General features: G+C 39.8%; 1 protein-coding gene across 1 annotated transcript; it reads left to right on the top strand.

Moving 5' to 3' along the window:
• Nucleotides 1-23757: 23757 nt before the first annotated feature.
• LOC126513557 (histone deacetylase 1-like) lies at nt 23758-24761 on the top strand (the record flags this gene model as incomplete). Its single annotated transcript, XM_050161990.1, has 1 exon — nt 23758-24761. A coding segment is annotated over exon 1 (1004 nt), but the record flags the coding sequence as incomplete, so codon positions are not given.
• Nucleotides 24762-25029: the final 268 nt, after the last annotated feature.

The raw sequence follows: 25029 nt of genomic DNA, 5'->3' as shown, positions 1-25029 counted from the left end.
TGTTCTAATCCAGCACCTAGGACACTTTCTAGAAAAGAACTAACAACTGGACTAATTTTGATATGGCTCATAAAGGCAGTTATTAATTTAATAAATATATAAGGTTAGGGGTTCAATAATTGTTTAGCTTTTTCTACATTAAATTATTTACTCTTTGTCTTATGGTTGCATTTTGGTCAATCAGCACAGTGTCATTTTATTGCATAACCACACCTCAAACCAGCAAGGACTTATTTTGCAACAGGGTGATTCCAGAAACTGTGACTATTGGCTGACTTCATCCTCATAGCAACGTAGAAGGATGTGAAGGGTCAAGAACATTCAGCTGCTTTGTGTCTCCTTTTAAACCAGAATATAGAAATGAAGATGCAAACATGGAAAATAACTAAGAGAACATTAGGATAAAAAAAGAGAAAGGGTTGAACACCCAGGTTGTCTGAGAGCAACTTCACTCTTGGTGAAAGCCCACAACCTCTTGGTTTGACTTCTGTTCATTTTGGTGTAAATATCTCAGAAGTTGTTTTCTTGTCAGTCTATTCAGGGTTCTCATTTCAGTTATTTTTCTGCATGGATGTTTTCTCTTCCTTATGCATCCTGAAAATCGTAGATATTTCTGACTCAGTATGACGAGCTTGCTTCCCACTGTACTGTGGCCTGCTTTCCTTCCAATATTGAATGTTTTCTGAGAGTTGGTGAGATTTTGGATGAGTAAGCAGAATGGTTTGGCTCTCTGTCAACCTTCTAGAAAAAAGTCAGCCTTACCATTTTAAACATAGTATACAAGCCAAGAAAGACTCTACGTGCTTAGCTCCATCAGCTTGGCAGAGTGAGAGGGTTGTCACTGCCACACACTGCAGAGCAGATGCATGAGAACGCTTCTGGGCTGGGACTTCAGCTCCCTGCATCAGAGGCTGTCTCCAAATATTACATTTAAAATATGAACAGTTGTTTTAGTTTGCTTTGGTCTAGTTTAACTAAAACATCTTGTATATCCCCAGGGTATACCTCTACTATAAAGATTGTGTTAATTGTAGACAAGCAAAACAACAAAATAAATAATGTACTGTCTTAACATTCAGATGAACTTTTTGTCACTTTTTAAGGTATCGAGACTTTTTATGAAATGATGTGAAAAATTAATTAAGAAAAATTGTGACAATATGCACATTGCATTTTAATCTACTTTTAGAAACATTCAGCCTTATGAGCTTTTACTGTGTGTTATATATGAACTCCTCAAAGTCACTTTTATGACATTTACGGTGTATTATATACGGACCCCAAAACATATGTATTATATATGATTCATCTATGTTGAGTATGAATAAATAAAATCTATATAATAGATTATTGTTTCTATATGAGAATATCAAAATGTCAGTCTTGTCTATAACAGCTAAAAGGGTACCAGGCATCTGGATGAAGGTCAAAACAGGTTATCCTTTAAGAGGTTCCAAGTAGAACAGCAGAGTAGCTGAATGCTTTTGAAAAACCTCATCTACAGCTCATCTGAAAAATTATCTGTATTTTCTAAGTACCAACACATACTCGGGGCATCTGCCAGACTGCCTAAAAGGTTATGATATTGTGGTGATGCTGGCCAGAGTACCCAGGAAGCCAGGGATGATGTGAAACAATCAGTTTAGAACCATTGTAACCACTCTGGTCTGTCTGTACCCAGTACAATCCTGAAACCTCAGCCTTCATCATCATCACCAATCCTGTTAACTATACTAGCCTCATCATGGTATAAGTTATCAAGAAGTGTGATGTGTACGATCCCAATAAGACTTTCAGCATGATGATTCTGGACATCCTTAAAGAAAACACACTATGATTTAAATGATGAGTTTGTATCCAGCTCTAGTAAATGTACCTGCCATTGGTGGCCAGGTTGAAAACACAATTACCTTCCTAATCTCTCAAAGCACCCTCAAGGTTAACTGTCCCCAAGACTAGTTGTTCATGTTCACCAGGTGGCTCCAGAAGGCTAGTATATTTGTGAACGCAGGTTCTGTCACCTTGTCTATGGCTTATACTGGAATCTAATTTGTCTTCTCCCTGGTGGATACCATGAACAAAAAGGAGAGAGGAGTTGATTTTTTTTATCTTCAGTCCAGAGTCAGAATGCACCTACCTCTTTGGTAGTATGCCTTTGTTACTGGGGAAAATAGAGCCAGGAGAATAACCTGGATATTGACAGAATTAACATTTTGATAAGAAAATGGTTGCTGATGCCACTGTAGACATGAAAGCGTCCATCAAGAATGGCAAGGCCTTTGTCAAGAACATGAAGTGAGGTGTGGCCTGGGCAGCAGCATCACCTAACTTATTCCACATTGTCACTAAAGTCACTCCACAAGGCTTTGTCTTTCATTTGATTTGATGATGAGTGTTGGATTAGCATCAGCATCTCTTTCAAATTGTAGCTGGGTCTAATGATAATGGCAGCAATGCCAATTGATTTAAAAAAAAAATGTTGTGCACATGTAATGGCTTCTCGTCCCTGACCATAGCTTTTCTTTATATAATTCAATGGAATTTTGTTGGACACTTAAAAGTTAACAAAACTTTCCTTATAAAGCATACCCTTTGATAATAAAAAAGTAAACCCTTTCCCCCTAGGTTATATTTTTGGCTTATATTACATTTGATGCACAAATGAATGTAGTGCCTATGGAGGCCAAGAGAAGATGCTAAATGCCCCAGAGCTAGAGTTACAGGCTGTTGTGTGCTGTGCTGGGCATTCTGGGAACCAAACACAGGTCCTCTGGAAGAGCAGTGTTCTAACCACTAAGCAAAGTCTCTAGCTCTCTGAATGATATTTCCTCCAACATTTACCTTGCCACGCTTGCTTACCTTTTGTGTCTTATTTACCTGAATATCGACTCACCCTTAGTCTTTTGTTTATATTTATAATACAGTGAATGTTGTTCTGCACTTATAACTTTGGCTGTTTTGTTGTTGTTGCTGTTTAAAGCTAAATATTTTAGTAGTTTCCTTTCATTTTTTGGTCTTCATTTATATGTATGTGTGTGAATGTGTGCATGGTGTCTGTGTGTGTGTATGTGTGTGCAAGGGCGTGTGTGAGTGCACACATATGTACTGCAGTATGTGAACAGAGGCCAAAGGACACTTGCTGGAGTTGGTCCTCTCCTACAGCATGAGTCTTTGGAATCAAATCATGTGGTACTGTCAGACTTGATAGCAAGTGTCTTTACCTAGTGATCCATTCACTAGTCCCTTTAGTAATTTTATTAAGTTCACCTTTCCCCTTAATTTTTAAAATTTATACATCTCTTTTCCCTGAAGTGAAGATTTTTCAGACTAAATAAAATTTTGTCACCATTTTTATGATCTGTCTGTTTTTCTCTCTCAAGGAAAGGAAATTCTAGGTCTAGGTAGGAGGCTTGGTGATCGAAGGCACTCGTTCTTCCAGAAGACTTGAGTGTAGTTCCCAGATGTATACCAGGTAGCACATAACCTCCTTTAATTCAAGCTCCAGCAGATCCAACACCTTCTCCCAGGCACTATAAGCACTATACACATATGACATACACTCCCATATGCATATATATACATATATGCATACTATTAAATGAAGAAATTAGAAAGAAAATCTTTCTTAAGAAAGCATAGAAAATCTTTCTTTAGCTCATAAGCCACTGTCAGTCCTAAGCATGTTCACGGGGAGGCTGCCATTCACACTCTAGCATAATGTACTGGTATTCTCCTTGCTCATATGAAATGCAGAAGAAATAATTTAAGGAAAGAAGGGTTTATTTGAGCTTACAGTTCTAGTGGGATACAGTATATCATAGAGGCAAAGAAATAACAGCAAAATCGGGAGGATGACTGGTCACTTTGCATCCACAGCCAGAATTAGAAAGAAAAAGGAAGAAAGGCAGGAATATGAAACCTCTCTTGCCCCCACTTATCTAGTTCCTCCAGGGATATTTCACCTCATACATGATGGAAATCTTCCCAGTGTTGCCACGTCCACAGCAGTGACTGCCGTGTAGTGACAAAATGCCTCTGCGCTGGCTTTTGCCTGCTGAAGGATTGGGGTTAGAGCTTCTTGGAGCGAAGCCCCAGGTGGTCCCCCTGGCAATCAGCAGTCCAGAGAGGACCTGATGCCCTAGGCAAATCTCGTATCTGGAGATGGCCTTGAGAGCGAGCCCTTCTGACACCTTGCCTGAGCTTTCTCTGTATTTCTCAATTTTCTTGTTTGCAGCTGCCCGCTTACTAAGAGATCAAAGTACGTCCTTGGCTTGGCTCCACTGTTCAATAAAGCAGTCCTTGAGGAACTGAAGTATGCCCCACGCCACTTGAGCCTGGGAAACTTTATTATTTATGAAACAGAAATGGCTAAAGTTGATATGTTATGAGGGAATCGTCATAGTGAATCAGATTTAGAGAGAAAAGGAGAGTTAGAGAAAATTCCCCTTTATGAAAAGATTAGCTAGATCTCAGAAGCCCTGGAGTCTTTATAGTAAGAAGGAAAGAAAGGAAATTATTGATAACATGAGACTAGTTTTAATATATTGGTATAGGAACTATCATGAGAAAATGAGAAAACTATTAGGGGATATGGAGCAAAGAATAAAAACTATATAGATGGAAAGCTAAACACAGGACCCTGAGAACTAGTCTCCCACGGTAGAAAGTAAATAATGGTGTGAGACAGAATTCTAAAAGACAAAACAAAACTAAAAGTCCTTGCCAACATCTTGAGCACGGAAGGGGGAACACGTAGAAAGGAGCACGTAGAAGAAGCTCTATTTTGGTTATGCTTAATCTTGATTTATGTCTGGAACCCTGAGTGGGGTGATGTAATGCACCTGCCAAGTTCTTTGATCTGTTTTGTACAAAAACTGAAGCTTTACAGAAGTAAAATTGCAGCAGATTTTCACTACACAGTGTGTCTGTCTGTCATTTCCCTTGCATCGTATCCTGACTATCCTATCCTTCACCTTGGTCCCCCGTGGGTGGTGGTCTCCGAGAGGGACGGTCCGCGGCACAGTGTCACCAGCTGGGGAATAAGTGTCAAATGCATGGGTCTATAGGGAATATTTCATATGAAACCCACAACATGTGTGCACACAGACAAACAGTCCTATACTCTGAAAATCTAGTGCTGGAAACTTCAGTCTAGCTGTCTGCATTGGTAAAGCTGACACTGTGGATCTTAGGAGCTATCTCAGTAAACAAGCAGAAGTGTGGCTTATTATCTTAACACCTTGGTTCTTTAGTCTCTACTTTCCTCGTTCTCACACCTGTTTGCAAGAGCAGCTAGCAGCCCAGGGGATGTCACATATCTGAAAGGAAACTGCATTGCAAGTGATTCTTTTATTTTTATTTTGTTGAAAACTATCTTTCTTGCAAATTGAACATATGGTTGATTTTGCCTTGCTCTGTGAATCCATGAGAATCTCTGCTTCTCTCTGTGTATTTATTAAAAACACTATGCCAGCATAACCCACAGGTAGCCCTACATGCAAGGCAAAGATCCTTTGTGATAATTACATGAGGATTTCAGGACACACAGGATGTGATTACCACCACTTCTGGCTTTATTAAAGAATTTGGAGGAGCCCATCTTTCTTCTGGGCATACCTCTGTGAATATGTGATGCTCCTGAATTTTTTACAAAGAGCCTCCCATAGCAATGTTATAGCCATTCTCATTTTACATGGAAAGAAATTAAGTTTTTCAATACCTTGTTGGGAGCTAGAGAAATGTCTCAGTGGCTAAAAGCCCTTGCTGTTCTTCCAGGGAATGTAACTTGGGTTCCAACACCCAAATTGGCTGACTTACAATTCCTGTAGCTCCACGTCAAGGGGGATACAAATCCAGTGCCCTTTTCTGACCTCTTCAGATACTGCAACATAAATGATAGATAGATAGATAGATAGATAGATAGATAGATAGATAGATAGATAATAGATAGATAGATAGATAGATAGATAGATAGATAGATGATAGATAGATAGATAGATAGATTAGATAGATGATAGATAGATAGATAGATAGATAGATAGATTAGATAGATGATAAATAGATAGATAGATAGATAGATAGATAGATAGATAGATAGATAGATAGATAGATTAGATAGATGATAGATAGATAGATAGATAGATAGATAGATAGATAGATAGATAGATAGATAGATAGATAGATATGCAGACCACATACACATAAATAATAATTTGCTTTCCTGAAGATTTGGAGGTGAGTGACAGGAGAAGTTTCTGGAGACAGTTTCTAATAGTGTCACAGCTTTTTTTCTCCCCAGGAGATCAGGTGAGGGGATCTGAGAAGGCAAAACTCTTTCTAGTGATTCTGGTCTAAAACTACAAACTTCCAACTTCTGGTCATTATCAAGGCCAGAAGGAAAGGATTCAGTTTGTGGAATAAAGGAAACAGCAGGGAGTTTAGGAGGTTGACAGTAGGAAGTTAGCTTTGCACATTCTAACTGCATGTAAGAAAACTGGATTCTATCTAAGTTGATAACTGTGGAGAGCTGTGAGTTAATTTGGTGGAATCTTAGGGCATATCTTAGGAGCTTACAGCCAAAGTTATTTAGAAGCCTCTTTAGAAAGTCCTTGCTGACTTTATATGTAAGAGTTTATGGCTTTATAGTCCCCTTTATTTTTTTCTGGAAAGTGAAAGAACATTCCAGTCTTCCACCTTGTATTCTTGATGTGGCCATTTCAGTTTTAACTCGAATTTGATTTCCTTAGTGGAGAATCTCAGGGAAAATTTCTCAACTATATTCTAGGAACTCAAGGCTAAAATGACCCAGCTAACTTACCTTAGCTTCTGCTAAACTGTTTGCTTGTGCAAAACTTCCTCCTGCAGTTTTTGAGAAAGATATCAAGGTGTGGTTTTTGTCTTTAATAGTGCCTTGGTCTCCTTCTAAGTATTCAGGTCTACAGGTAGGTTCCAGATACTTTAGTATAGTCCAGTCAACTAGAATAAGCACGTTCAATTGTTTTAGACAGCTCTGTATTACTTTGATCAGAGACTGAGAGACAACAAATTCAAGAGGGAAAAGCATTTGGCTTTTATTTATTCGTGTGTGTGATTGTTTTTGTTTTGTTGTGTTGCAGAGTCACGTGGAAGGGACTTCTTTCCATGCCGCCATCAGCCATGCAGAAGGGTACAAAGAAAAATGAGAAGGATGGGAGGGAAAGATCCAGGGAAAAGACATATTACTCGCCTGGTTAGCTACTTCCTCCCAGTAGATCCCATTTCTGCCTGACGGAAATAAAAATAATCCATAGAGGTACTTGTGTCTCTCAGTCTATCAGACCATTGAAATAATGGACCTTACCTGGACGCACATCTTTAATATTGGTACTTGGAAGGTAGGGGCAGGCAGATCTCTAACTGGTCTACAGAGTGAGTTCCAGGACTGCCAGGGATATAGAGAAAGACCTGACTTTAAAAACACCAACAAAGAAATAATAGATCCCAAAAGAAATGGAAATTTCCCTAGGAATCTCATGCTGGGAGAAGACAAAGTTAGCAATTAAAAGAAGACTTGATTCCCACATTGAATACATCCCTTTTTTTAAACATTCTATTATCAATTTGGGTCTTTTAATTGGCTTATTTAGGACAGGTGTTGAACATGACTTGGTGCACAGTCTGTGACTCCCAAGCTCAGTAATATCACCTTTTAAGAATTCCTTCATGTATTAACTCATCAAAGGGTTAATCCATTGACAAATTCAGACCCTTTAAGATCCAGTTATCTTTGAGGAGTGCTGTGGTATCAAGCCTTCCACACACCAACTTTTGGGGGAAATTTCATAACCAAACTGTGACATGTGCAAAGATATTACTCTTCTTGGGGTGAACTGTGGAGTGATGAAGACAATCATCCAGCAACATGATGTCAACATTGTTATGACATGCAGTACACGTGGTGGCTTCTTTTTCTCCTTCAGCTTCAGTCTATATAATTGAGGCTCCTAGATTTCAGCAGTCACAACTGTTGGCATATCCCAGTGATGGGAACTTAACTTTGTGTTGTATGGGGAAGACAGGATCTGGGTCCACTAAAATGTATTCTACAAAGAAAGAAAAATGTCTGAGTACTGGGGATTTGTACCCACTAGCACCAGCACCACCGTAATCACAACACAAAGAAAACCCAGAGCCAAAACATATAGGTACTGTACTGTGAACTCTTGTTGAGATGATGGTAAGATTCTACTTACTTCCAGTTTTTTTTTTCCCTTGGCATCATGCTGAAGTTATTTTCAACATGACTTTCCCTATGATAAATACTTAATTTACTTTTCCCTCTTTTCAGTCTTAGCCATTGGCATTCTTGATAGTTTCCAACAGCAGCCCTTAAAGTACTATTAGTGAGCACAGTCTCACCTCAAGGTGTACTTCTGGGAATGAGAAAAAGAAAAAAAAAGAAGTGTCATCCTACCACAATCGCATACAAGCTCCTCTAGGTTGTCAGGGATGGTGGCCACCACAGAAACAATGGGTAGAGATATGCTCACCAGAAAGAGCAAAGGATAGCAAGCAGGTGCACTGCTTTCCCATCATACCTCCTTATATCCTGACCACCACTAGATAGCGCTGCCCATGTTGGAGGATGTTCTCCCCTTGATGTAGCATTGTAGTCCACCAAAAGGCATGTGTCTTAGCTGGTCCTATATCAAATCATTCTGAAAACCAATACTAAGAGTTCTGTTTATAGTGTCCCTTCATTTCTTTCAGTTTGTCTATGTACTTATAACAATTATTTTCAGGGTCACATTATCTAGAGTTACTTGTGATTGAACACTCAACAAACAAGTCAATCAAAACAATGAAGAAAATTTTCTGGACTGTGAGTACTCTGAGGTCACTTTTGATTATTGCATGAGCATGCCCCTCTTATTGCTAATGTGTTGTTCTGTGTGTTGCTCTAAACATTTCTACAGGATTCCTGAACTTGACTTCCTTCTGTTTTATCTATGCATGTCAGAGTTTCTAGAGTTGACAGTTAAACTTTTAGAAACTATCAAAGATAATGATGCACACTTGGTCAGCATTTTGTTTACCGATGCCCATGTTAGCATCAACCATAATAAGACACTACAGACCTCTGCACTTTGTATTTGTGAGGTTAATAGTTTTGGCATGGTTTCTCTGAGCACATCAATTTTTAGAGCCAAGGCATCTGCTATGACTTCCTATGATTGAAGAACAAATCACAGTTAACTAAGTTCTCAATTTTCCAGTGCTATTTTGAACAATCAAACCTATTATCTAACTTTACAACTGTAATTTTCAGCAAGTATTTTGTTAAAAATAAGGATAGCAATGGTAAGAACTTTGGTTTTTAATACAGGTATTGCTATATATTCCAGCCTGGCTTCAAACTCACAATTTTTCCTGCTTATTCTCCTTGCACTACAATATTCAACTAGCAAAAATTGTAGAGAATCTTTTCCCTTCTCTCCCTTTTCTTCCCCTCCTCTCCCTTGCCCTCTCCTTTCCTTTCTTTCTCTCCCCTTCCACTCTCCTTCCCTTCCCTTTCCTTCTCTTCCTCCTTTCCTTTACCATACCTTCTGCTTCCAATCTTTTCCTATCCTCACTTTCCTAGGATGGCATCTCAAGTCTTCAAGCCCAGAGTATCTGCCTTCACAGTGGGCTGACACATCTCAGTGTTCTGTCATGACTGTTTCTGTGACTCAAGAGAGCAGACTATAGACCCCTACCTCCTCAGTTCCACACAGCCAAGATGCAGAGAATGACAGAGAACTGAGAGGATGGGGAAAACAAACATGGTGCTTTTCTCTCGCATGTTTCCTTAAAGGGTTGTTTTATTTGGTTTTGTTTCTGTAAGCTGTCAGCATGCATTTCATATGGCAAGTAAAGATTTAATGATGAAGACGACAAAAGATGTGGGTGTTTCTTAATAAAAGTAGAAATCATATTCTAGTTTCCTGGGAATAGGTGTGAACAGTGCTGGGATAATGAGTTGGCTTGGTTAGATTTCTGAATTACTGCAGCCAAAGCTAATGTGGAAACTCCCTGGGGTCCATGTTTCCTGAGGAAGGCACTGCACCATAACAAACCACACTCACTTTGAAAGCAGTAATGGGGTCACCTAGATGGTAACTTCTCTGAGTATACACTGTGCAAATTTGGATGATGTATTGAACCTCTGTGCCTGTATTTGTTCTCCTTTGATATGAGGACTTGTAAAACCCATTTGTGGTGTTATAATAATGAGATAGAATGACTGGCAAGATATGTGGGACCTTCCAAAAACTCCAAGCAACTAATAGCAGTATTCAAGATGACAACTATTCCAATCCATGCCTTCAGGCTTCCCTTAACTCCTTCCTTAAGCTGAAGGGACTGGAAATGCAGAATTTGGGAAAGACTGCAGAAGAAGTTACCAATGACTGTAGATAGGTTCAAAGGTAATGAAATGTTGAGACCATACATTAACTCCTACAAGAGGATCACCCTTCTGTAACTAGAAATTGGTCTCTCATGAGGCACTAAGCCCTCTAAGTGCATAATATCTCATTAATGGGGGCACTAGCTGAGGTCAATAGAATGACAGCTTTCATGCAGGAAGTATACTCAGCAGAATTTTCTAGGGACTGACAGGAGAATAGAGGTCTTGTTTTAGTGCTAGACCCTGGCTTAGTCCCTGCCTCAGCTTCAGGGAAAATCAGTTTTCTAACATCAAAAATGAATTCTCCTCTAAATTTTGGAACCAGAGATGTAGAGTCTAACCTAAATATGCTGTCTGGATTAGACCTTTCTATTACTATTACACGGGCACTCTATTTGATTTTAATTTTCTCCTAGATTTTGTTTGTTAAGAAATGTCAGTATGGATAGTGCATTGAATCAGCCAATCTCCTTTCTCATTTGAATGCCAGGTCATAGGAATGACTGAACCAAGAAGAACCATCAAAAACTGATAGTGATTTTCATTTGTGTGCTGTGCTATCTGAAACACATATACCCAAGGCATGGCAGTAAATGTTGCTGGTAAAAACAGAGGCCACGCAAATCAACAGTTTTTAGGTACTTTACGATAGATAATAGGAGGCACCATTTTGTTTTGCTTTCTTTTTAAGCTAAAGATTATCCATTGTTCTAAAGGATTGCTATGGGTTTTAAATTTTCATTTGCATGTGTGTGTGTGTGTGTGTATGTGTGTGTGTGTGTGCACATATATTCAGGTTCATGTGAGGGTGGTGCCTATGTACTCATGTGCATTCATGTACAGGCCAGAGGACATGGCTAGTTGCTGATCCTCAGAAATACCAGTCACTTTGTTTATGAGACAGAGTCTCTCCTTGACCTTGAGCTCTAGTTCCTTGGCTGACCGCTCAGCAAAGTCCAGGGTCTGCCTATCTCTACCTCCCGAGCAAGTGCCAAGTATGTGTTACCACGTTGGGCTTTTTAATACAGGTGCTGGGCATCAAACTCAGGTCCTTGTGCTTGTAAGGCAAGCACTTACAGACTATCTCCTTCTGGTCACTATTATTGGTTTTTAAAAATTAAGGTCTCAGACACAAATCTGCCAACGTACAGCCATGCATTCACCAAAGCAGCTCCTGGAGTACAGTGTTCTCTAAACTTAGGAAGGTTCTCTAGATGTCATTTCATATGCTGTCCATGTGATATGGCACGTCTGACTGTGATAGACACAGAAACATTCCGGAAACAGGAGTCTATGTCTTTCTGTCCACTTCCACTAACTGTAAAGCATTTGAAGACATGTTAAGTCAGAGCAGGACCAAGAAATGCAAGGCAATTTTAAGAGTGCCTCATTCTTAGCCGCCCACCAAGTATTTGTTTGATTCTGAGAATGAGATGCCATTCAGCTCAATGAAAATCCCAGTGAGATAGATATCCCAATTCATCATAACCTACACCTGGGAGTGTTTGCCCTATGAACGCCCAGACTTGGTGAGACTTGATTAGGAGAGCACAGGTCCAGTACAGAGAACAGAAGTCAATAGTGAAATTTCCCCCAGATATTGATTCCTTATTCTACCTATCCTTGGACTGTGGAGTCTTGGTTTGAATAACTGATCTGAAAGCCAAAATAGTAAATTAACTCACATATGCAATACAGTGTAATTTTTTATGGTTAAATATTTTAAATCTATGTACAGGCACTGTAAGAAATGCCTGATGAAGTCATCAGACATATATTGGCCTCAAAGAAATTTCCAGAAAAACAATAAGTACGTATATGCCTAAGGATACCGTTCATCTTCTTTCATACAAAATATTTTGATATACTTTATTTCCTGAATAAGTCCATTGGGTTGAGGTAACCTGACACTAATTTTTACATGAACTCCAAGATGCCTTCATCTACCTTCTTATTTTCTGTCTGTTATTTCTTTTTTATTTCCAGTTACTGAAAGGGGACAGCTTGTACTCTAAAACATGATACGCTCCTATTTATGTCCCTCTTTTTTTCATAAAACTAATCTTTGTCTCAAGGAAATGAATTCACAGTGTAACTCACTAATATGTCAATGGTTTTGGCTACGTTGTATATTAAGATTCCCCTTTAATACAGTGAGTTAGACCCCGGAAATATTTTATCTTCTGAATTTATTTTTATATCCTACCTACTTATTCAATGATAGGCTATTTACTGTTGTGTCTCCATGGTTCCTATTGCTATGGCAGCCAAGGGATTGTATTATTAATGTAAGTGTGTGTGTGTGTGTGTGTGTGTGTGTGTGTGTGTGTGTGTGTGCTGGGTAGGGGGTACACAGGACACTGGAAAGTGATTGAAGACCCTGGAGAAATAATTTAGATAATTAGGGCTTTCAGTGGGCAGAGTTTACCTGTAGGACTTGATTATTTTCTCTCTTTTGACTCATACTGAAGAATGAGAAAGCAAGATAAGAAGAAATGGCAATTCTACAGGAATTCAGCCCACATCTTTCAGGGTTAGGGCCCTTAAAAAAATAGTCCTTTGCTTACTTAATTAAAATTTGGAATGACAGTTGCCTTCATCAGCCGCTCCTGCTACCCAAGGAAGCAATGATGGCTGTGGATAACAAGAGCTGCACTCCATTCCCCAGGGCTGAAATGGAATGCTATTTACCTGCACACCAGAAGGACGTTTTCTATGCTGAGAGCTATATTTCACTCTGCAGTCATTGAGGGCTGAGAGCTTTCCAGCTGATGCTTTATCCAGTGGCTTTTCTTTGAAAGGAAAGCTGGAAGAGAAGCACAGGCTGAAAGACAGGGACTGAATAGCATGACCCATCACCTAGGTGATCCACGCAAGGCTTAATTTCTCTAAGAGGCTGAAAGGTGAAGCTTTCTTTTTAAAACTACCAATTAATTTTACCAGTATCTTTTAGATGCTAGAGTATGTTTAAGTACGTCATATCCCAGGCTTTGTTAATAAGGCCCAGAATGAAAAGGAAAGTAAAGAAGGAAGGACAGAAGGAAGGAAGTAAAATAATAACAGTTCCAGTTTTGGATAGAATGAGGATCACAGCTAGCAAACTCTTTTTTTTTTTCTTAAGCATTTCTGGCTTCAGTGTAAGAACTGAACAAAAGCATATCAGTTCCCATGGTCCTCCAGCTTCGTTCTGCTGCAGCACTTCTGAGTGGGGACATTGTTCTGATCTGGGAGTATCTCACTGGGTTAATTATTGCTTTCTCATGAGTACTTCCTGTTGTAGTCACCTTAATATTATGCTTTATGGCACAGCCCACCTTCTGTAACTAGCCAAATTCTGCCACAGACCTCCCTAAGACCCATTACATTTTCTTGTCTCAGCTTGAAAGGTTCTTTGGTTCAATCCCAAATTATTCTCCTAGGTGACTTGGCCTCAATCCCTCAGTAGTCAAAACGAAGAACGTCTTTCTTGAGGCAGCTCTTGAAGCTGACCTACTCTTTGAGATGGTAGTTTGCATTCATAAGTTTGACAATGACATCAGCTGTTTTGCACCATGGAGCTACATTTTGGAATTCACCTAGAAGGTGTGCAGAATTTAAATGTTTTTCATGAGGTATGTAGGCCAACTTCTCATTCAGGAAGAGAAATACTGTGATTTAAAAAAAATGGGAACAGAAATTGACTGAAAGCCTGCTCCTTAAGGAGTTTACACTATGTCCAGAAGGAATAATAATATGAGGCAAATATATTATGAATCCAAACAGCAGCAAAAACAATATGGACATTATAAAGGCTTAAAGGTATAGAGAATGGAAATGTTGGAAAAGATTTTGCAGAAGAAATTACCTTCAGCTGAGTGAGTGTTAAAAGATAATAGAATCTGAACGAGATCATTTATGTAAATTAGAAATGTATATATAAATAACACTACTTATTTATAACTTGCTTCTAAATAACATAGTGACAATGACCCAGTCTTCATCATATAGAAGCTATACTGTAGATGGTGAAGCAGCTAGGCAGAAAGCCTGTGTCTGAATGCAACTTTTACAGGAAGAAAGTATAGGTTCTCTCAGTGAACCACTGTTTTTATTGTCTACACAGTGAGACATGTGATGCATGCTGTTTTAAAATTTTATTTGTATTTATTTATTTATTAAAGATTTTTGTCTCTTCCCCGCCACCGCCTCCCATTTCCCTCCCCCTCCCCCAATCAAGTCCCCCCCTCCCTCGTCAGCCCAAAGAGCAATCAGGGTTCCCTGCCCTGTGGGAAGTCCAAGGACCACCCACCTCCATCCAGGTCTAGTAAGGTGAGCATCCAAACTGCCTAGGCTCCCACAAAACCAATAGGTGCAGTAGGATCAAAAACCCATTGCCATTGTTCTTGAGGTCTCAGTAGTCCTCATTGTCCGCTATGTTCAGCGAGACCGGTTTTAACCCAGGCTTTTTCAGACCCAGGCCAGCTGGCCTTGGTGAGTTCCCGATAGGATATCCCCATTGTCTCAGTGTGTGGGTGCACCCCTCCCGGTCCTAAGTTCCTTGCTTGTGCTCTCTCTCCTTCTGCTCCTGATTTGAATTTTGAGATTTCTGTCTGGTGCTCCAATGTAGGTCTCTGTCTCTGTCTCCTTTCATAGCCTGATGAAGGTTAATATTCAGGAGGATGCCTATATGTTTTTCTTTGGGTTCTCCTTCTTATTTAGCTTCTCTAGGATCACTAATTATAGGCTCAATGTCCTTTATTTATGGCTAGAAACCAAATATGAGTGAGTACATCCCATGTTCCTCTTTTTGGGTCTGGCTTACCTCACTCAGGAGGTTTTCTATTTCCATCCATTTGCATGCAAAATTCAAGAAGTCCTTGTTTTTTACTGCTGAGTAGTACTCTAATATGTATATATTCCATACTTTCTTCATCCATTCTTCCACTGAAAGGCATCTAAGTTGCTTCCTGTCACTAAGACAAAAAGGCAACCCACTGGGTGGGAGAAGATCTTCACCAACCCCGCAACTGACAAAGGTCTGATCTCCAAAATATATAAAGAACTCAAGAAACTAGACCGTAAAAGGCTAATCAACCCAATTATAAAATGGGGCACTGAGCTGAACAAAGAATTCTCAACAGAAGAAGTTCAAACGGCCAAAAGACACCTAAGGTCATGCTCAACTTCCTTAGCAATCAGGGAAATGCAAATCAAGACAACTTTAAGATACCATCTTACACCTGTCAAAATGGCTCTTGTGACATAGAAGACATAAATAATTGAGGGGACTGGGAAAAAGATGTTATGAAATAGTGCTTGCTTCACAAGTCCTAGGACATGAGTTTACATTCCTAGGAAAGTATAGAAGACAGTTGTGTGGTCCATGCCTATAATGCCAACACTGGAAGTTGGAGACAGTGAGATCTGGATAGCCTGTCTACCTGAATTGTGAGCTTTTGATGTAGTATACGACCTTGTCTCAAAACAAATAAGATGGGGGTGGCTCTGACAGTTTATAGCTTGCTCCCTGTTTGGCAACTGGGATGTGATCGTGCAGCTTCCTGCTCTAGCCTACTGATGCCATGACTTCCCTACCATTATGAACTCTTTTTCTGGAATTGTAAGCTCTGATACCCTCTTTTATAAGTTGCTTTTGGTCATGGTGTTTAACACAGCAGAGGACACAATATACAACCTCAGATTGTCCTTTGTTTTGTTTGAATTTTACTGTTTTGTTGCTTCTGATCTCCTTCCTCTTATTTCTATCAATATCAAATGTGAAATGAAATACAGCGTTATTTATATATCGTAACACATTTTATTGACTACTTATAAAAATGTCTTTTTCTTGCCTTCATTTTTTCCTTACCTCATATTTGCTTCTTTTCACTGTTTTCTGTCCTCAAAATTATTCATTTTTATTGTGAGAAAGAAAATATTTGAAAAAGAGTAATATTATATATATATATATATATATATTCTGTATGTATACATTTAGAATGTCATTGCAATATTGTAATTCACAGAAAATTGAAGTAATGGTAGAGACTTTGTAAAAAAAAATGCTATCTCTATACCTGAGATATTCCTTAACTATAAAAATTATGTGGGGCCACAAAAAGATAATTTTAAATACAGTACTAAATACAAATAAACAATTCTGCTATGAACATAGTTGAGCATATACTTTTGTTGTATGATAGGGCATCTCTTGGGTATAGTCCCAAGAGTGGTATTGCTGAGTCCAGGGGTAGGTTGATCCTGAATTTCCTGAGAAACCGCCACACTGCCATGTTTCTCTATATCCTGTTTTGAAAATACCCATGTTACTCAGCTTACTTTCGGTTGTCTTATAAGGAGATGTGTCAGGGTGCTAGGCTGAGAAGCAGAAGATATGTGATGTGTAATTATGTAAAGCAAAGGACACTGTCACTAAGAGCCACTTTCTGAAGACCAGTTATACTGTGTGAGAACATCAAGCAAATCAAATTTGATTGTGTTCTGAGCCCATCCTAATTCTAAATTTTGACTGAAAGGGAAACTGTACTCCAGATATGCTGATTTAAGAGAATTCAAGTAGTTAGAGGAAAACATTTATCATAAGGCACAAGTTCATACAATTTTGGAAGCTGACTCATCCCAAAATGTATTGCAAACAAATTAGTGTCTCAAAACAAACAAAAGCATAGTTCCAGTCTGAATCCTAGCAGTCCTGAGAGTTGTGATGAGTGGATAACATACTGCAGAAACTGACATCCCAGCTCAAGGTAGGCAGGCAAGGAGGAGTGCTATCTATCCTCAAACTGAAGCAGTCGTTTTGAACTAGTCAAACTCACTGACTAGGTTAAGCTTGCTCACAAGAGAGAGGGCAATCTGTTCTGCCCACACTTCTATCAAATTCCTGACATGGAGAAATACTCTCAGAGCCACAGCCCAAACAATAGCTCAGCAAATAAATGTGTGGGAATCACATTAACCAGTCTAGTCAGCTCACATAATTACACATCACATATCTTCAGCTTCTCAGCATAGCACCCTGACACATTTCCTTATAAGACAATCACAAAATAAGCTGAGTAACATGGGTATTTTCAAAGCAGGATATAGAGAAACATGGCACAAAAAATGAAGGAAATAACAGAGAAAAAGGTATTAAAAAACCGATGCTGAACATCAGAGAAAGTACCACCCATCGTTCTAGAGACAAGGCAGATTAAACTAATATCCTTGTTACTTCCTGTCACCTGCTGTAGCATATGCAGGCTCTCTCTCTCTCTCTCTCTCTCTCTCTCTCTCTCTCTCTCTCTCTCTCTCTCAGTCTATCTGTTTCTGTCTGTCTCTTTCTCACTTTCACACACAAAGTAAACAACACAATTTTTAAAATAGTTTTTAAGAGAAAAATAAACACATTTGAAAAGCCTTGTTTCTTACATCTTAGTGCTTTGAAAGAGCCTGGACTTGCAAGAAACAGATACGACTTTCGACTTCACCCTCAATCTTCAAGAGCTTGAATGAATCTCTAAACTGTTTCTTTTCATTTTTTTAAGTTTTATTAGATAGATTAGTCTGCAAGATATTAGATATCATTATGGCATTTTTGGACAAAGTATATTTTAGTAGATTCTCCTAACCACTCGTTTTCTTGACGCCCTCCCACCCCTACCTTCCAACCCCTTGTTACCTCTTCTAGTCTCTTTTCAGGCCTACAGGCTCCCTCCCTTCCCCACTTCCACAGCTTCCATTTCTACTCTCTTTTGGTCATTTCTAGGTTTCAGGGTTCATATACCTTTCATACCCATTTACATATCTACATTAATACATTAAAAGCTAGGATGTACATAACACAATAGAGTATGCAGGTCGAGTCTTTCTCAATTTATGTCACCTTGCTTAATGTATAATTTTCAAGTCCATCCATATTTCTGAAATGTTCATTTTTTCTTAAAGATACATAAAACCCCATTGCACACATCAACACTATCTGTTCATCTGTTGTAAGATGTCTAAGTTGGTTGCAATTGCTTGCTATTGTGAATAAAGCAGCAATAAATGGACACATGATTGTCCCTGTGGTAAGACAGGGAGTCCTTTGGGGTAGTGCCCAGAAGAGTTACAGCTGGCTCACATGAAAATCCATTTTGGAAAAGGCAAGATTCATAGAATGATAATGGAGAATATAGAGAATTATTTGTAGAATTGAATAAAATGGTATGGAACTGCTGATTTTAATTGGTGTTGTCTTCTATGTCAAAAAAAAAAAAAAGAGAGTATAAAGGGTTACAAAGATGGCTTACTAGTTAAGGGCTGTTACATGTAACAGGATTTCTTTGGGGGCTACCACCCAGCTCCCAAATGATGACAAGTAGACTTATTATTAGTTATGAATGTTCAGTCTTGTTTTATGCTCATTTCTTGCTAGCTTTTATATAACATAACCTGTTTTCCTTGGTTTTGGTTTGTCTCAGGGCTTTGTATCTTTCTTTTATTCTATATGTCCTACTCCTTGTCTGACTGGATGGTGGCTCCCTGGCTGGCTAGTCCCAGGCATTTCCCTCATCTCTCCTCCTCTTGTTCTCTTTTCAGTCAAGATTCCTCCTCCTATTTATTCTCTCTTCCTCAACTGTGCAGGTTTTTATTAGAGCAATCAAATACCTTAGGCAGGCAAAGCAACACATCTTTACATCATAAAAAAATGCTGCATAAAGAAATATAACACACCTTTATAAAATTAAAATAACATTCTGCAACATAAACAAATGTAACACATTTATGCCTCCTACTGCAGAGGATTCAATTGTAGATTCAAATCTGGTTTGTAGAGTCCATACTTGGTGGCTCAAAAATAACGTATAACTCTAAGCCCTAGGTAGAATATTTTCACAGTTTTATAGAATGGGAAGTCCAAAATCAGTGACAAGTTCTTTCCTGCTCAAAGGTGGCAAAGAGTGATATACATACGTGTGTGTGTGTGTGTGTGTATCTGATATATGATAAATCTTCCATCTTCCAAGGCATTACTTCTGTAGTATAAAGTCACTTTTTTTAATGACCCTTTAACCTTGTAGAAATTTTCTGCTAACCAGAGAAGAGATCTGGGTATTTGGGTTTCACAGTGAATTGGGGGAGGTGAGCACAATTCAGTCCACAGCAAATATTTAGCATAACTCCTAAAAGATGGCAAGTATTCTAAACTAGTTGTCTCTTCCCAAAACCATTCAATCCCTTCCATAATCCTTTCCTCTATGGTGCTAAGCCAAAAGCAGAATAACAATTAGGGAACTTGGACTGAAAAAGAACTAACAACACCAATTTTATAGAATGCCAGAAGGATTAAACTCAGTTTGAATTTTGAATAAAAATTCACTTACTCTTTTCACGTTGTTTTGTAGTCTCCGTTTTCTATTCATCATGTCAAGAACACAATTGTCCATTTTGCTAAATGTAATGGTGGGCCTCTTTGTTGGCACAGAGCATTCTAGTTTTTTTAAATGACTCTATAATTTATTTAATAGTTCTCTTTTAGAACATACCACTTACTGATTCATTATTGTATTCATGTCACAGTGAGCACCCAGGTATACTCCTCTCTCTCTCCCTCCCTCTCTCTCCCTCTCCTCCCCTCTGTGTGTGTGTGTGTGTGTGTGTGTGTGTGAGAGAGAGAGAGAGAGAGAGAGAGAGAGAGAGAGAGAGANGAGAGAGAGAGAGAGAGAGAGAGAGAGAGAGAGAGAGAGAGAGAGAGAGAGAGAGACTTATACGTGTTCATCTTAGTCTTGATCAGATAAATTAGTGAAAGGTCATATACAGAATTCACTGTATAACATTTTGAATCATTACTTTGAAAAAATGTTCTTTGATGTTCCACTGCTCTCTCACCCAGGACCATTTTTTTTCTTTCTACAGGCAAAGGCCACATTTGTTCTTTTTCCAGGCTGTTACTTCTGCAAATAACCTTGGCACTTATCTTGCTGGGGAAGAAATGGTCCTCTCCTGCAAAACCATTAATTCAACTTGCAGACTTTTAAAATTAAGCCCAGGAAGGGAGGGGGTCAGGCTGGTGTGCTAGATTCCTCACATTAATAAGATTCAAATTAAATGCAAGCTGTAGGCCAGAAGTAAACGGCCACCAACAAAGAGTGCCAGGGATGATGCTTTTTCTATATCTGCCTTGTTTTCTTGTTTTTATTGTTGCATACCTAGGCCCCTGGCTCCCACCATATCTTTTCACCCTAATTGTGTCTTCTTTTTTAGCCCTACTCATATGCCTCAGAAAGACATCAGAGCTTAAAATCCTTTTTTCTTGACAAATGCAGATGTATAAAGTAGCTGGAGAATCGAATAAAATCACAAATTCTGTGCTTTTTTTTTCTTTTTTTTTTATTGAAAAAAAATTTCTGCCTCCTCCCAGCCTCCCATTTCCCTCCCTCCTCCTGTCACTCCTCTCCCCCTCCCCCAACTCCCTTCCCCCCTGCCTCTTCAGTCCAAAGAACAGTCAGGGTTCCCTGCCCTGTGGAAAGTCCAAGGTCCTCCCCCCTCCATCCAGGTCTAGAAAAGTGAGCATCCAAACTGGCTAGGCTCCCACAAAGCAAGAACATGAAGTAGGATCAAAACCCAGTGTCATTGTCCTTGGCTTCCCATCAGCCCTCCTTGTCAGCCATATTCAGAGAGTCCGGTTTTATTCCATGTTTTTTCAGTCCCAGTCTAGCTGGCCTTGGTGAGCTCCCAATAGATCAGCCCCACTGTCTCAATGGGTGGGTGCACCCCTAGCAGTCCTGACTTCCTTGCTCATGTTCTCCCTCCTTTTGCTCTTCATTGGGACCTTGGGAGCTCATTTCGGTGCTCCAAAGTGGGTCACTGTTTTTATCTCCATCCATCGCCAGATGAAGGTTCTATGGTGATATGCAAGATATTCATCAGTATGGCTATAGGATAGGGCCATTTCAGGTTCCCTATACTCAGCTGCCCATGGAACTAACTGGGAACATCGCCCTGAGTACCTGGGAGTCCCTCTAGGTTCAAGACTCTTGCCAACCCTAAGATGGCTCCCTTAATTAAGATATATACTTCCCTGCTCCCATATCCACCCTTCCTTTATCTCAACCACCCCATTACCCAAGTTCCCCCCATCCTCCCCTTTTCACTTTTCTCTCCCCATCTCCCCTTACCCCCATCCCACATCCCACCCCCATGATCCCAATATGGGAAGTAGACAAGATTGCCGGACAAATTCTGTACTTTGAAAGTAACTATGGGAAAGCACCCTGGATCGCCAACTCAGTGAACTTTCATACAGCCAGGCAGTTGGCCACTGATCTTCAAGGCATCTTCTGGAGGAAATTTTCCACCTAGCAGTAACCTCATGAAACACATCCACAGATCAATGACTATGCATCAAAAGCCTTTGCCAAATGTTTTGTGAAACATGAGTCTTAATTTTTCCAAAAAACTTGTTTCAAAAGAGAAATGTTTACTAGTCTCATTTGTCCTTTATCTCTTTCTCATCTTTCTTTACCTCTCTTCCTTCATTCTTCCTTTTTCCCTCCCTCCATATCTCCCAATCTTCTGTGTCATACTATGGTTATAAATAATTAATACTTGGGTTTCTAAAACACTAGGATATAGGCTGGCAAGAGTGCTCAGTAGATTTCTGCCAAGCCTTTCCAACCTGAGTTTGATGCCTAGCAACCCCTGGTAGAAGGCAAGAACTGATTTGATTCCCATAGATTATCCTCTGACTTCCACACATGTACCTCTGCCCAAACCTATACACGGATGAAAATGTAGTGAATAGTCAAAATGGAAATGTGTCACGAGTAGTGAAAAGATAGAAAAAGATACAGGCTTATTAGCTTATCCTCAAATATCTTAAAATCTCAGTGGATTCAAACACAAATATAACAAATTTACTGATACTTTCTCTACAGAAGATAAATGGCCACCACCATGTTCCACTGTGGAAGGGAGACAGTTCAGTTGACTGCCTTGCTCAATAGGGCCCATTGTCCACTGAACTCTTAATTTGTAAAGAGTTTATAAACTTTTGATAGCTTTTGTAACTTTGTAAGCTCTTGAGAGTTTAAATACACACACATTATGTCAGGAAAGCGTTACTACTTAGTTAAGAAAACTTTCTGCTGGTGAAACAGCCCTTGAATATGTGCTGTAAGTTTTTCTTACTAAATGTGGCTAAGGTTTTTCTCTTCTTATTCCTATTTTGTTTTGTTTGCAAGTCACATTTATACTTTGTGCATAGTTACAGTATCAGGTAGCATATTGGGCACTGAGAGTGCTATTGCAAAATAAACAAAGAACCTATATTCCTTGTTTTTACTGCATCCAAAAACATAAATTGAAAATGCATGTTTTTATACCAATCACTTATGTCCACTGATACCCTGAATTTTGTTATTACTGGAAGTGTTCAACTTTTTTCTGCGTATCCCCTTATTTGTTTGTTTGCTTGTTTGTTTAGGAAAGAATGTTAAAACAAGTTCACAAAAGACCAACTCCATAACCATATCAATATTTTAGATACTGGGTGGGGGATTCCATGAATACCACTGGTTAATAAAGTATCTGTTTAGGGCCTATTGCAATACAGAATAGAGCAAGTTGGAAATTACAGATAGAGGAGGAAAGAGTAGGCAGAGTCAAGGAGGCACTATGTAGTCACCAAAGGAGAAAGATGCCAATGTGCTGCTGATAACAGTAAACCACAGCCTCATAGTAAAATATAAAATAATAAAAATGGGTTAATTTAAGATGTAGGAGCTAGCTAGAAATATACTTAAGCTATTGGCCAAAGAGTATCACAACTAATATAATTTCTGTGTGATTATTTCATGTCTGAGCAGCCTCCATCTACAGAATGGTGTGCCAATGTGGGCTAACTACATCCACATAAAACCTGAGAGAGGTACTGACTGAGGGGAGGGCCGGATGGCAATCAAGATGGTGCCTCAGGACCGCGAGGGGTGCACCCATACAATAAGACAATGGGGATGTTCTATCGGGAACTCACCAAGGCCAGCGGGTCTGGTTCTGAAAAAGCCTGGGTTAAAACCGGTCTCGCTGAACATAGTGGACAATGGACTACTGAGACCTCAAGAACAATGGCAGTGGGTTTTTGATCCTACTGTACCTATTGGTTTCGTGGGAGACTAGGCAGTTTCGTGGATGCTCACCTTACTAGACCTGGATGGAGGTGGGTGGTCCTTGGACTTCCCACAGGGCAGGGATCCCTGATTGCTCTTTGGGCTGACTTGGGAGGGGGACTTGATTGGGGGAGGGGGAGGGAAAGGGGAGGTGGCGGTGGGGAAGAGACAGAAATCTTTAATAAATAAATAAATAAAAAGATGGCGCAGACTCAGGGCACCAAGAAGAAAGTCTCTTTTTACTACGACGGTGATGTTGGAAACTACTATTATGGACAAGGCCACCCGATGAAGCCTCACCGAATCCGCATGACTCAAAATTTACTGCTCAACTATGGTCTCTACCAAAAAATGGAAATCTATCGTCCTCACAAAGCCAATGCTGAGGAGATGACCAAGTACCACAGTGATGACTACATTAAATTTTTGCATTCCATTCGCCTAGATAACATGTCTGAGTACAGCAAGCAGATGCAGAGATTCAACGTTGGTGAGGACTGTCCTGTATTTGATGGCTTGTTTGAGTTCTGTCAGCTGTCTACTGGTGGTTCTGTGGCAAGTGCTGTGAAACTTAATAAGCAGCAGACAGACATCACTGTGAACTGGGCTGAGGGTCTGCGTCATGCAAAGAAATCTGAAGCATCTGGTTTCTGTTACGCCAATGATATCGTCTTGGCCATCCTGGAACTGCTAAAGTATCACCAGAGGGTGCTGTATCTTGACATTGATATTCACCATGGCGATGGTGTGGAAGAGGCCTTCTATACCACAGATCGGGTCATGACCGTGTCCTTTCATAAATATGGACAGTACTTCCCAGGAACTGGGGACCTATGGGATATCGGGGCTGGCAAAGGCAAGTACTACGCTGTTAACTACCCCCTCCGAGATGGGATCAATGACGAGTCCTATGAAGCCATTTTCAAGCCAGTCATGTCCAAAGTAGTGGAGATGTTCCAGCTTAGTGCAGTGGTCTTACAGTGTGGCTCAGATTCCCTATCTGGGGATCAGTTAGGTTGCTTCAATCTGACCATCAAAGGGCATGCCAAGCGTGTGGAGTTTGTCAAGAGTTTCAACTTGCCTATGCTGATGCTGGGAGGAGGTGGATATACCATCCGGAATGTTGCTCGGTGCTGGACTTATGAAACAGTTGTGGCCCTGGACACAGAAATCCCTAATGAACTACCATACAATGACTACTTTGANTTTTTCTATAACCGGTGAACTGTAATGTTGAAGATGGGGTTTCAGGATAGAAGATCTCACTGCCTGAGCTGAGTGAGTCTTCAGAGGCTTTCAACCAGCCCTTTGCTCTTATGTTCCAGAAGTCACAGAAGAGGAAAAAACCAAGGAGGAGAAGCCAGAAGCCAAAGGGTGAGGAAGGAGCTGCTGGCCTATTGGAGCATCACCCCCCTTGTGTCCTACCAAGGGAAGGGGCAGGGACAGCTGGTTCAGCATACAAAGGCCCCTTTC

Source organism: Alexandromys fortis, unplaced genomic scaffold (assembly GCF_014885135.2).
Source record: "Alexandromys fortis isolate MF-2015 unplaced genomic scaffold, M_Fortis_MF-2015_v1.1 scaffold_105, whole genome shotgun sequence".
In the NCBI taxonomy this organism is placed as follows: domain Eukaryota; kingdom Metazoa; phylum Chordata; class Mammalia; order Rodentia; family Cricetidae; genus Alexandromys; species Alexandromys fortis.
This window is presented reverse-complemented; position numbering and strand designations above follow the sequence as displayed.